The sequence below is a fragment of the Emys orbicularis genome, chromosome 2 (genome assembly GCF_028017835.1).
Source record: "Emys orbicularis isolate rEmyOrb1 chromosome 2, rEmyOrb1.hap1, whole genome shotgun sequence".
In the NCBI taxonomy this organism is placed as follows: domain Eukaryota; kingdom Metazoa; phylum Chordata; order Testudines; family Emydidae; genus Emys; species Emys orbicularis.
Window position 1 is genome coordinate 144,417,551 of NC_088684.1, and position 12,892 is coordinate 144,430,442.

Here is a 12,892-nt window from a genome sequence, read left to right on the forward strand (position 1 = left end):
AAACGCGTCAAGCTGGCATTCCCCCCTCCCCCCCAAACCACACCCCCGCCCCAGTCGGTTGGCTGTTGGCAAACAGCCCCCGGTGGCAGCACTAAGATAAAGGGGCGGCTGGACATCACTCATGGGAGCAGGCAGAAGGGGGAAGCCCAGGCTTTGCCCCCGTGCTAGCTGGTTACACACAGTGGCACTGGCCTTGGCCTCCAATCCCAAGCGTGGATGTGATTTTCCCTTCCTCGCTGGGCGTCATCAAAACTGCACGGCCCCAGGGGAGATGTTGAACATGGCGGGGTCGAACTTCTGGCCCCGGAACGGGGAGCCTTCCACGTCCCAGCCCTTCTTCAGCATCTCGTGCACCTTCTGAAAACGCAACGCACTCGAGTCAAGTCTACTGAGGGGAAACACAGCTGACGGAGACACGGTCCCACCCCCCAGGCTGGTCTCAATGCCCCACTGGTCTCTGCCATTCCCCAGCTGGGGGCCACCACCCCTTCTCCTCAATCGAGTGCCTCAAAACCCTCAGGTTTTACAGCTGTCGCCGAGAAATGAGTTTAAGGAACCCCCCAAGCCAGCTCCACGCCCGGCCTTCCCAGGGAGTGGCTAAGCTCAGGGTCTGTGCCAAAGAACAGAGAACAAAGAGGCACTGGCTCATTTCCCAGAGAGCTTTGCACTTCAATACCAAGCTGAAAGGTGCCTCCTGCTCTGGTCTCTCCGCCTCACAGAGCCACCGAGCTGGGCTCCATGACAGACCTGCACCCAAGCCCTGTCCTGGGGCAGTGAGATGGCGCTCAAACAGTTCCCCCTCTGCTCCTGATAACAGCCACCCTGCTGGGCCACTGCTGCTACAGGAGAGTGAGTGGGAGCCAACTCTGCACTGGTGGCTGCTTGCTATCAGCAGGGCCTGGGCCATTGGGATGACGGGAGACACCAGCTTTGCTTTGTGGTGATGCAAAGCCATTGGCCAGCCTGTGGAGTCTAGACTCCCTGGGTATTGGGGGAAGGCAGCAGAAGTGACATGTCCCTTTTTAACCTCCAGATGGCAGGACACGGACCGTTCCTGGCCACCCTCAGCAATCTTGGCTGTTTCACCTGCAGGCTCAGCTACTGGACAGACAGCAGAAGCCAGGCTGGCCGTTACCTGCTTGCTTCCGGGTGCAGCTCAGCTGGTTAGGAATGAATGATCTTGGACCTGCATACCTGGGCGATTGCCTCTCCTCCATGCCCGGCTGTGACGGACAAGACCCCCTCTTGCTTTCAGTCCTTGCCTAGCTCTCTCCAGAACGGCCGGCAGGGCTCTCAGAGGACTGCGGACTATGGAACGCACGGCGGGTGGGCCGCGAGGACTGGGCATTGGTGACTTGCAGGGTACAGCGTGAGGCTCGCCTGCACAGGAGGGTGTGGGGAATACGATGCTTGCTGAGGGCCAACGGGGGGTGGGGTGTGTGTGTGATGGAGAACTCAGCATTGCCACACAGGACGCAAGGTCCAGGCAACGAATGGCTCTCCTGGGTGCACATCAGAGTATGCAGTCGTTTACACTAACAAAAATTCACTGGCAGGCAAGATGGTGGCGTTCAGCTCCCTGGAGTTGGCTCATGGAGCGGGATCCGTTCAAGTCAGAGCAGCTGGGGCCCTTCAGGGAGTCAGGGTAGGTCTACAGCTCCCGGCAGTCACAATGGGCAAGAGGAGGGACAGCGCTTGCTGCTAAGTCCCTACTCAGTCCAGCCGGCCGCAGCCATCCCCTAGCGCCTGGGGCGCGGAGTCAGAATAAAGCGGTCAGCAAGGATCTGCCCAGCCAGCTGGCAACCCACTTCCCCGCAAGCTGCGAAGGACCTACCAGCTCATGGCTCTGGGGCTTGCCCTGCAGTTTCTGGTGGTAGTCGAAAGTCAGTCTGTCCAGCACGGCGTGCTCCTCTTCGTCCACCGTGGCCATCGAACGCTCCTTGTTGATCTTATCGATGTCTATCGGCTCCTCTCCCTCCAGGATGGCACTCCACCAGTACTCCCCCACCTTGTTCAGGTTGATCTGGGGACACAAAAGCACCGTCAGCCCAGCAAGCAAGAGACAAGGTGCAGCCAGCCAGCCAGGCCTGGGGCCGGAGGGGAGCCCAGTCCAGGAGTCACCGCTCTAGGCAAGAAATGAGGTCTCCCAACGGAGCGTCAGGGCCTGTAGGAAGCAGGGGCAGCGGAGCTTGCCCAGAAGCAGCAGCTGTAAAAGCTCCTCAACAGCATTTCACTGGCTCCACTTTAACCCCAACGAATCAACAGGCTGGCAGCTCCCAGTCAAGGGGGGCAAAATAAATATAGAGCAACAGAAGTTCTGCTGCAACCAGAGCGTCTCGATACACACAAGGAAATCAAATTAAATGATTGTTCCAAACAGCTCCCTGCCCCCAGAAATCTTTGGGCTAAACTACATTTATCACCCACCACTGACCCCCTCACCTGCACCCTGCCCACTAACCCACTACCGTGAGGCTACTGCTGGCATCCCAAACTGCTCAGTGGCTGCAGACCAAACCCAGCCCACGCTGTGTGCCTGACTTCCTCCTTTCCCTCCCAAACACGGAATTTAGCTCCCAAAGATAGACCGGCCCAAGGTTCAGGAGAGGGACTACTTGGCATTTGACAATGGCCCCCAAGGGTTCGAAATGGGTACTATATATAGCTAGAAAGGGGAGAGTCTAGCTTTCCGGTGGGGTCACAGGACAATGGATTCACACCCCGGCCATTAACACCACATTTATGTGCTGAAAAGCTGCTTACATCATTTTGAGATGGTGCACGTTTTCTTTGCTGTCGAGTTGCCTTGTGGGAACTCTGGGCGTTGGCCTAACGCGGCACCGTGTGGGGAGGATGAAGGCTTTATGGGCACTCATTTGGGGTGGGAGGGGAGGTTGTCGTGAGTTATGTGCCCATCCCAAGTCTTTATACCCTCCCACACCAACAACCATTCACTGTGCGGCTTCTGCTCAACGGGCGCTACACCAGCTGGAGCTCTGCCCACTGAAGGGGACGTTCCCCGGGCTAGCAAGCAGCAGTGCCCTGGAGGATGTTTTACCACGCCATCCAGTGGGAACATACACGGCTGCCAGGGTGTGCCCCCCACTATGTACAGCCACAGCGGGAAAGGGATTAACCATGCTACGCACTGCCATGTAGCCCAGGAGAGCTGGGTCAGGGGAGACCTCTGTCTCATTCGCTCTTCCTTCCGACGCTGCTTAATCCAGGATTCTGGTTCTCTGCACTGGGTCTACCCAGAGTTCCTCTCTCTTTCCTTCTACGCCCTTAATACTAGTATTTCCATTTTATGAAGAGAACTAAGGCACAGAGCGGGGACCAGACTTACCCAACGTCCCACTGAGTCAGTTACCACGATGGGAGTGGAACGCTAGAGTCCTGGTTCTAGCCATTAGGTAACGCTCCCCCACCCACGTGGGCCTCTGGCATCTGTGGGCTGGGGCGGTTCACTCTAACCATTCCAGATTCTCTCTGCATCCCAGCCCACAAGTAGGAAAGCGAACGGAGGGGCTGGCTGGCATATGCCCTTTAGCAGGGAGTGGTGTCTCCCTTCACACCCAATGCCAGTCTGTTCTAATGACTAGACAAGTTGGTAGGTTGCTTGACTCCACATGGTGAGTTTTTTAACCTGTCCTTCCATAGCAATTCTTAACGACCACCCCTCCCCACCACAGGGCCAGCTGGTTTTGCAGCCAAGCAGTGCAGGACATCCAGGATTCTCCTTCAAAGAGACATGGGGCCAGCAGTCTCCACCCTCACCCCACTCTCAGCATGGCAGGTGTCCCTCTGGAGAGCCAGCGCAGCATGCCCCCTAGTCCAGTCCAACAGCAGACGCATCAAATCTTGAATTAAGAAACGGCTCAAGAACTCGGGGGCACAACTGGAGCTTCCTGATTGGCTGGCAGTGATGTCATCCCCAGGTCTGTGAGGCCAATAATTCGCAGGCCCTGACTTTTATTTGAATGGATAGATTCCATTTCATAACAGCCGTGATGAGAGGCCGTGCATTTCATAGCCACTGCTGAACCGGGAACGGCCCTTGGCTTCAATGCCTGCCGTCGCGGTGCAGCCCCACCTGAGGTGGGCCAGAACCACCTGGCAATGGGGTTACGGCTTATTCTTTAAACCCAATGCCAGGCAAAGGCAGGAGAGCTGATAAAAGACAACTGTGTGCTTACAGGGCTGGAAGGTGATGCAGAGCGAGCAGGAATCGCCCCTAGCTGCCCACAGGCTCAGAGCGGAGGGACCTGTCAGACGCACCACTTGATTAAGAAATTCAGACCCTCTCACAGCCAGCTAACGACTCTGCTCGTGTGCAGCCCAGAGAGGAGCCCTCGGCGTGGAGATTTCACATTTCACTAACCCAGAAAAGAGTCCTGCCTCAGCTCCCGTCAGTCTCATCTCCCATGCACGAGCGTGGGCGGGAAGGAGGCTGAAATGTCACACGCTTTTAGCTGCCGCCCCTGCTCGGTGGGAACGCCTGCCCCTGCGTGTGTGATGCAGAATCTGCTCTGTGACAGGAGACGGGGCCAGGCGTGCGTCTGAAGGACCGGCTAGCAGGAGGGGAAAACAGCACTTTGGAGGCTGCCTGGGAGCCTCAGCGCTATGTGAAGAGTCACCAACTTGACACACAGCCCCAGCAGCTCTGCCAATAGCCAGCAGAAGAGTGGGCAGAAGATTTTCCTTCATAACGCTTTCAACAGCCGAGCCAGAGCCCAATGTCCTGGACTGCAGTCATGGCTGGGGGGGAGACACAGCAGAGCCAGGTGAGGGAGAAATGTACATGTGTAAACATCACATTGAGACAAACATGGAAGCAGGAGCGTGGAATCTGATACAGATAGGAGCTCCTAGCTCCTGGTAATCAGTATTTCTCTCGCCCACTGTGCTGGGGCCAGCTGAGATGGTTTTTTTCCCAGTGTTTTTTTTATTTTAACAATAATCTCAGCAGTGAAGAAGATATATGGCATGCGTTGGCACCTCTGCAAAATCATCAATAAAGTCAGACAATACAATTTAGTCAACGCTCTCAACAGCTCCGGAGGGGAAACATGGGCAGAAGTGCACAGCTATTAAAGTTATGAAGCAAGGAGATTTTCTCCCGAGCAAAGGAAAGAAGCCGGTTAACAGAGGAGAGGCGGGCGGGGGCATTTTGGGATCAAGCCCTCTAGGCAAGAGGAGCCCGGAAAATATTCCAACACAGATAGCATTGGTGATTCCAGCCAAACTGGTGCATTCCTTCCCCTGGTCATTGCCCAGTTCAGCTTTAGAGACAGAGGAAAGACTCACAGGCTTGCCAACCTGCAGGTGACTAAGCGGGGTGCAGCTGGACTCTCCTCTGCATTAGGAGCAGCAATCATAGGCCGTGGCCATGACATCTGCTGCAGAACCCTGCTCCAGAATCTAAGCTCCAAAATCAAACCCTGCTCTGAAGGCAGAATTATTCATTCCCTCCTGCACTTTTCTATGGCGCTCCTCACTCCAGGAGCTGAATGCTTCACAACCACCATGTGTGTGCACATGGGGCATTATCCCCATTTTACAGAGCGGGAACTGAGGCACAGCGAGATTAAGGACAAGAGTGTCCATTCATTATGGGTGCCCAATGTGAGGTGTCTATGGCACGAAAGTAGTAAGCATTATAGAGCCCGTCATGCGTGCCAAGCGCAGCTTCCAGCGACTTCAGCTGCGAGTGCTCAGCACTCCTGCGAATCAGACCCCAGCGTCTCAAGTTGGGCACCTGGAAGATGAGGCACACAGGGAGTGACCAGCTGTGAAAAGCTCGGAGTAAGTGACTTGCCCAGCGTCACATAGGAACGCTGTGGCAGAGGCAGGGATTAATCCATCTCTACAAGGCAGCATTCAACTGCCTAAACCACAAGGCCAGGCTTTATTCCTGCAGTCGCCTGCTCGATTCACTACACACCTTCCAATTTCTGCAACAAGCGAGGCAGGGGTCCTACAACCAGGGGTTCTCAACCTTTTTCTTTCTGAGCCCCCCCCCCCCCCCAACATGCTATTAAAAACTCCATGGCCCAGCGGGGGCGGGGAGAGCCTCAAGGCAGGGGCCTTGGGCATAGGCATAGTTTGACTATTTTACGGAGGCAGGGGCCAGCAGGGGTTGAGCCAGCTCCGGACGGCAGGGTACAGAGAGGGAGTGCCACCTCCATCCCCTGACTCACCTAAGCAGGCCACCCAGCCTGTCCAGGTTGGGGGGTGGGCAACCAAAAATTATAACTCAAAGGTGGGGAGCTTAGCTCAAAAAGTTTGAAAACAGCTTAGGGTGCAAGCAAGAGGGTAGCTAGGGGCTGTGTGCAGACAGGGGGTAGCTCACGGTGCAGGGAGGAGGGCTGTATGTTGGGAAGGCTCCCCTGCGGTCCCTGTTCCCAGCGGGGTCTGCCAGCCACGGAGCTGGGTCTCCCCACCCAGGGGACTCTTACTGGCTGCCTCTGCGGGAGCAAAGGGGGCTGGGAGCTGAGGAGCAGCTTTAACCTGGGACACCAGCAGGAGATGAGGGAACGCTGTGGCTGCCTGCTCCATGACACCAGCTTCCCGCCTCCGACTTGGCCAGGGGGTGGGGAGAGGAGATGGGGGGGATGGGGTGGGGGGGTGGAGCTGCCCCCCAGGACTGCTGTGCTCTTGCGCTGCAGTTTGGGGGGGGGGGAGGAGGAGAGGGGCAACGCCCTCCATGTTCCCAACTGTGCTCATGGGCTCAGGGCTTCTGCCCGACAGGGAGCACTGGAGCTCGGGGATTCAGCTCGGAGCCTGTCAGCTTCAGCCCCGCGCCTGCCGGCTTCAGCCCTGTGGGGGGTGCCAGGAATCAGGGCTTCAGTCCCACGGGGGGCACCGGGGATCAGGACTTCAGCCCCAGCTCCTGACTTCAGACCTGCGGGAGGCGCTGGAGCTCTGGGTTTCAGCCGCAGGGCCCCACAGACCCCTTGAAAGGGCTCGCGGACCCCCGATTGAGAACCACTGCCACAGACAACAGCTTCATTAAGGGTTGATCCTGTCCCACTATAAAAAAAAAGAAGGGAATTTTGCCATTGGGTTCAAAGGGAGGAGTGCACCCTTCCTACACAATCCTAAATCGTTCCCTGAGCACTGTCCCATCCTGTCAACTGAATGAAGCGGGATCCTGTGGAAAAAATAGCACATGCTCATGTACTGAAGACTATCATAATGCAGACACACGAGAGCGCTGAGTTAAGATTGCACTGAGCCGTCAGACAGCAGCAGACCCAGCAAACCCCAAAGACCAGAAGCACCCTGTAGCCTCAACCGCCCTGCAAACCGCAACACACATGGCCCAAAAAGATGGGTTTTGCAAATCCACAGCAAACCTGTTGGGGCAGCATCAAGAGAACTGAATCGCATTGCAAAGAGAAATACGGACCTGACTGCACTATTCGTTTCCCTATTGAATTCAATACAAATCAAAACTTTGCGCATTGATTCTTAGACCCTGAGGCCAGAAGAGACCATTGTGACCACCTAAGTCTGACTCCTGTATAACTCCATGGGACTTGCCTCAAGCTGCTCCAGGACTTCCAGCTGATGGCTGAATTTAGCACTTCGGGGCCCCAGAAACCATGGGTCTTTCTGCAGGACAGAGGTCCAGATTGCTGCTGAGCGTGCAGGGCCTTGATCGACCAACACTTGACGTATCTAGAATGAGCGGCCAGCACGTGACGGGTCTAGAATGCCTTTCAACCAGAGGGGGCCCAGAGCCCCTTACGGGCTGTATAGAAGGGTCATTCACCTCTGGTTGAAATGGAGGGAAAACGCAGCAGCTGGACTGGTTTATAAGAGGGAACCAGCAGGGCACCTTCTAGAACTGAAGCTTCATTTTGCCGCCCTAAAGGCCCCCTGAAGTTACCCAAGCCGATATTGTGCAGGCTGCAGGAATTAACCCCTCCTGGTGTGGAATGTATTATTGCTACAGCACGGTGTGCTCAGAGCTGTACAAAGCAATGAGGCGGCCAGGGAAAGGACCTGGACTGTAAGTAAGGGAAAGCAATAGACACAGGGGCCCAGCTCCTCAAAGGCACTGAGGTGCCTAACTTCCATGGGTGTCAAGGGGAGTTAGGCATCTGAGGGACCAGTGTCACCAGGGATTCAGGTAAGACTCTTGCTGAGAGGACCGAGGTGTAAGTGGAACAGATGGAGCCGAGGGGGAAGCCTGGTTAGGCTGGGTGAGGGAAGAGGTTCCAAGGATGATGGGACGGGACTGGAGAGGAGATGGGAGATAGGAATGAGGCATTGGATAGAGGAATAAGAAACTGATTGAAGGTAGATGGGAGCTAAGCACCGAGGAGGGCAAAACATGAGGCCAAGGAGCCTGATGCGGATTCTGTTTGTCTCAGCCGAAAGACAGCACAGGCACAGTGCACCAGCCCGCTGCCCCGTGAAGGGACACAACTCAGGAGGGCAGAGCACCACCTCCTTGCACCCAATCCCTGCAGCAGAGCGCCTCTCCCGGGGGCACTGGGGTCAGCACCCACTGTCCCAAGAGTCAGAGGGTTTACCACAGGTAGGAGGTCTCCCATCAAGCACAGACTGGGCCCCACCCTGGTTAGCTTGTTGCAGTGGTCCAGATCCTGCAAGACCTGCTGTGTTGGGATGTGAACGGGAGGGAGGAAGCAAAAGACTTTTTAAAAATAACATCCCAGGGGGAGGGAGAGAACAAGGTAGGAAGGGGAACAAATTACAGGGCTGAAGTACTAAATGCCAACTTCACTTCAGCTCCAGCAAGAGAAGAATGTCAGTAATGAGCAATCAGGTAGCGGAGAAGGAGGTGAACAGCCAAACGAGAGAAGCAGCAGAATTGTTCAAGAGCAAGTGAGGGAATATCAGGAGGGTGGGGAGCCTGCTTAAAAATCAGCAGGCTCCAGTGGAACCTACTCAAGGGCATTAAAGGAATTAACTTGGAGCCGTCGTCAACTGCTCATGGAAGGCAGGGGAGGTCACTGGTGTCAGGGTGATTTTCAACCTGGGATCAGGGGAGATCTAGAGAAGTAGAGACCAATTATTAACATCGCCCCGTAGCTCCCTGGGTGTTACGCAGAAAAGTGCTTTCATGGCTCTTCTAGGCAGGACTTTGTAACAAATTCAAACAGCCTGGCTAGCGAACGTTTGGTGGTTGGGGGGGGGGGGGGGGAGAACGTGTTGTGCAAAACACCGAGCACAGGTTTCTAAAAACAGCTCATGCAAATCTATTTTAATCTCACTCTTTGACAAGCTAACTGGTGTAATGGAGAAGGGGAACGCAGAGGAGATTATACACAGTACCAGGAGTTTGCAAAGGCACTTCACACAGGGTCACACGACAGTCACCGAGAAACTAGAAAGAGGCAGGCTAGCTAGGACAGCAAAGCTGGAGAGACAATAAAAACTGAGCGTAGGTGTTTGGAGAGCACTGGTCCACCTAGCACCCAAGCACTAAAAGACATCAAGAAATGGTAAGAGGTAGAGAATTAGGTTGGTAAATTACAGCCATTGGATTTTGTCCTTCGCTGGACCAAGACTCTAATGTGTTTCACAAACATGCTGGAGGAGAGGATGGAAAATACATTGATCTTTAGTCCGGTCACCTGCAAATTGGACATAATTAAACAAGACACTGCAGTGGTGCTCCTTTTAGGCAGAGAATAAAGGGAGCGTTGAGGAGGATAAATGCAGAGGAAACCAGCATAAGAAACTGGAGGACGAAATGGTTAAACACGTTGACTGTGGCATGGGGGGACAAAAACTACAGGACAGTGAAACAGAGAGGTGTACAGGAAAGCAGCTAGGATGGGGTGAATGGATTACAAGGAAAATTAACCCCATTAGCCCGGTTTGTATTTAATAATAATCAGGAGAAAATAGGGAAAATAAATGTTGAATAAGACGAGCAGGGGAAGGAGGAGACAGGGTGCAGGATGGGGTGAGGAAGCTGGAACTGAGATGAGGAACAGATGAGAGGCAGGGAGCTGGAAGGTACAGAAAAGGGAGCTGGAGAAGCAGACGAGGAGACACCCTTGTGTAATCAAAGAGCTGCAGGGCATGGGGAGCACTGCAACCCACGAAAGCTTATGCTCAGAGACTAACAAATTTATTTAAGGTGCCACAAGTACTCCTGTTCTTTATACTTACCTGGCGTGCAATTAGAGGGGCATGGCAGGTTCCATGGGCTAAGGGAAAGTACATACCTACAGCCTGGAAAACTGAGATGGGATTGTGGAAGATAAAGGGAGCCTGCACGGGAGAGAGATGAAATCTCTCAAACTAAGATAAAAAGTGATGGATTTCAACTGAAAAGAAATCAGTCTGAACAACAGACTGACCCACTCAGTACAGCCAGACCGCTGGGAGCAGAGCGGACATCACCACCCTGAATAGGCAGATGGCCCTAGCCTCAATTATGGTCTGGCTAGAACGGCTGAGATGCTAGAAGCCATCTGAGAGACAGGGTGGGTGAGGTCAGATCTTTTATTGGACCAACTGCTGCTGCTGAGAGACATGAACTTTTGAGCTTACCCACCTTGTCTCTCTAATAGCCTGAGACCAACCTTGCTACAACAACGCTGCCTCCATCTAGAAGCCACCTTTCGTACCAACCTTGTCCCTGCTCCCAGTGCCTGCAAGATGGACAGCTTGACAACAGGTAAATGTCTGCTGTGAGCCTGCGTGCGCACAGAAGCAGCTCTGTGCGTGGGGCTCGGCTGATGTGTGCTTAGGGTGACCAGACAGCAAGTGTGAAAAATCGGGATGGGGGTGGGGGGTAACAGGAGCCTATATAAGAAAAAGACCCAAAAATCGGGACTGTCCCTATAAAATCGGGACATCTGGTCACCCTATAAGTGTGCTCAGCTCAAATAGCATGCTGTGCACCTGTTTGTTTTCTGTGCAGCGGGCAATCACTCGTCGCTGATCTCAGTAACTCCTAACCCTTTCCCCACAATGATCCCACAGAGAAGGTTGGACTATTGCTGCCAATGCGCCAGCTGCGGGGAACGCTGCAAAGATCCCCCATGAAGAGTCACTCGCCGTGTTATGAGTTTGCTTTGGCTGCTCTCGCTTCCTGTGAGCACGGAGGTGACAGTAAGTTTGGCCAGCACGAACATCTGTGTGAAATAAAACTTCAGAGTGCAATGCCGTGAAGTCATCACCATTGGATTTTAAATGGGCAAGTGCTGCAGAAGGACAAGCTTGTGTTGCTCAACCAATCACAAACCAGAAACAATACCAGGCAGTTTACCTAACCCGTACAGCTCACGTACCAAATGCTCGCAGGGAGCTGTGCGCAAGCAAGAGTTACAACAATTCATTAACAAACAGTCGAATTGCAAACAATGAATGAAGCCAAGGAACCAGCAAACCACTCGTGTCTATTCTGTGAGCAGCAAAGGAGACAGTCCTGCTTGAGAATTATTCACTATACTCCAATTACCTTCAAGTGTAATTTCATCTACCGCCTCATTGCCCTGCACCCCACACTCCCACCATCAATATGTTAGAAGCCAGCTGGAGATTCTCACAATCCTCCATCGTTTTCACTCACTGATGGCCTGAACCAGCTTGTTCAAGGCAATGAAAGACTCTCGTCGACTCCAACGGGGGCCTTCTCCAGCTCTTGATCTTACTTCACCATCTCGCTGTCCCCTTCCTCCTCCAAATCACTGTTATTTAACAAACACAAGTCCTCTTACTGACCTGGGAACTCCCACAACTAACCTTTGCACAATCTGCAAAGCTCCTACAGAATGTCTTTGTTTCTTGTTTGTTTTCCTTATTCATCTAGTAGGGACCTTATTAAAACCTTTTTTGGAAAATCGAAGTAAACTACATTGCTATTATCTGCTACTTTAACCTTCTCTAAAGAGGTGACAGGTTAGAAGACGTGGTTCTCTCTCACACAGAGGCCATCCAAGAGTTACACAATTCTTTGGTTAGATTTCCAGTTTTCTTAGCACTACCTATCATAGGGTTTTATACAGCTGCCCATCACCATAGTCTCAGAGGGCCTTCCACGTAACACCATCCACAACAGTGCTCTCCCTAGTGGACATCACCGTACTGAGGTGTCTCCTCTGCCCTCCAGCTGGCTGCTTACCATTTTCCATTACGTCCTGGGGAGGGGGGGCGGGATCCCTCTAGTGACCCAAAACCTGGTGGTGCAATGGAGCACCAATAATCCTCTCCCCCAGATTGCAGGAAGCTACGCAGAGACTCAAGAAAGGGGCACTTGGTCCATTTGTGCAACATCTTCTGCTATTCCTGATGCCAGAGCTGGCCACACACTGTACATTTCCCCCCAGAAAGCAGCACAGCCAGGCCCCAAGGAAGGTCACTTGCTCTCCTTGCAGAGAAATTTAACATTGCCACTTGCTACCACTTGAGCAACAAGACTAACTACAATGACATGGTCCCGTCATACAGATTTCTTTATAACTCTGGGGCACTCCTTCCCTGCGCAGCCCCCTCTGTGCCAGAGTCTGAGCCTAGGGGTGGCCACAGACCTTTCTTCCATCTTATTCCTACACCTTAAATGCAACCTGGCCTGCTCCCCCCTAGAAGCCTAGGTTCTAAAGACTCACTGGATGCGAGGACATCAATGGCATGAAGTGGACAGTTCCTTCATTTATCCTTGTAATGGCTCAGCATGTGCGCGAGGATGGGCCACACTGAGGGCCTGTGACAGCAGTGGATTGCCTACATTGGAACACCACCATGACTGGCATCGGGGCTTTTTTTGACTAATTTCCGCTACACAGCAGGGGGGACTTAGGAGGACCAGCTGGCCAGATGTGGCTGCAACACTTGTTGGTTCCCATCCACGATGAGGAGAGGCCATGGGAGACCTCCCTCAGTCAGCTGGCCCTGAACTAACAAT

At 53.6% G+C, this 12,892-nt stretch overlaps 1 protein-coding gene across 1 annotated transcript in view; it reads right to left on the minus strand.

The window, feature by feature from the left end:
• Positions 1-246: 246 nt before the first annotated feature.
• The window catches only part of NUDCD3 (NudC domain containing 3), a 54,475-nt gene continuing 41,829 nt past the window's right edge, over positions 247-12,892 (minus strand). The window contains exons 5-6 of the mRNA XM_065399515.1: positions 1,835-2,023; positions 247-357 (exon numbers count right to left, since the gene is read on the minus strand). Of these exons, the coding sequence (XP_065255587.1) occupies positions 247-357; positions 1,835-2,023 (300 nt within the window). The remainder of the gene's footprint in view (positions 358-1,834; positions 2,024-12,892) is intronic.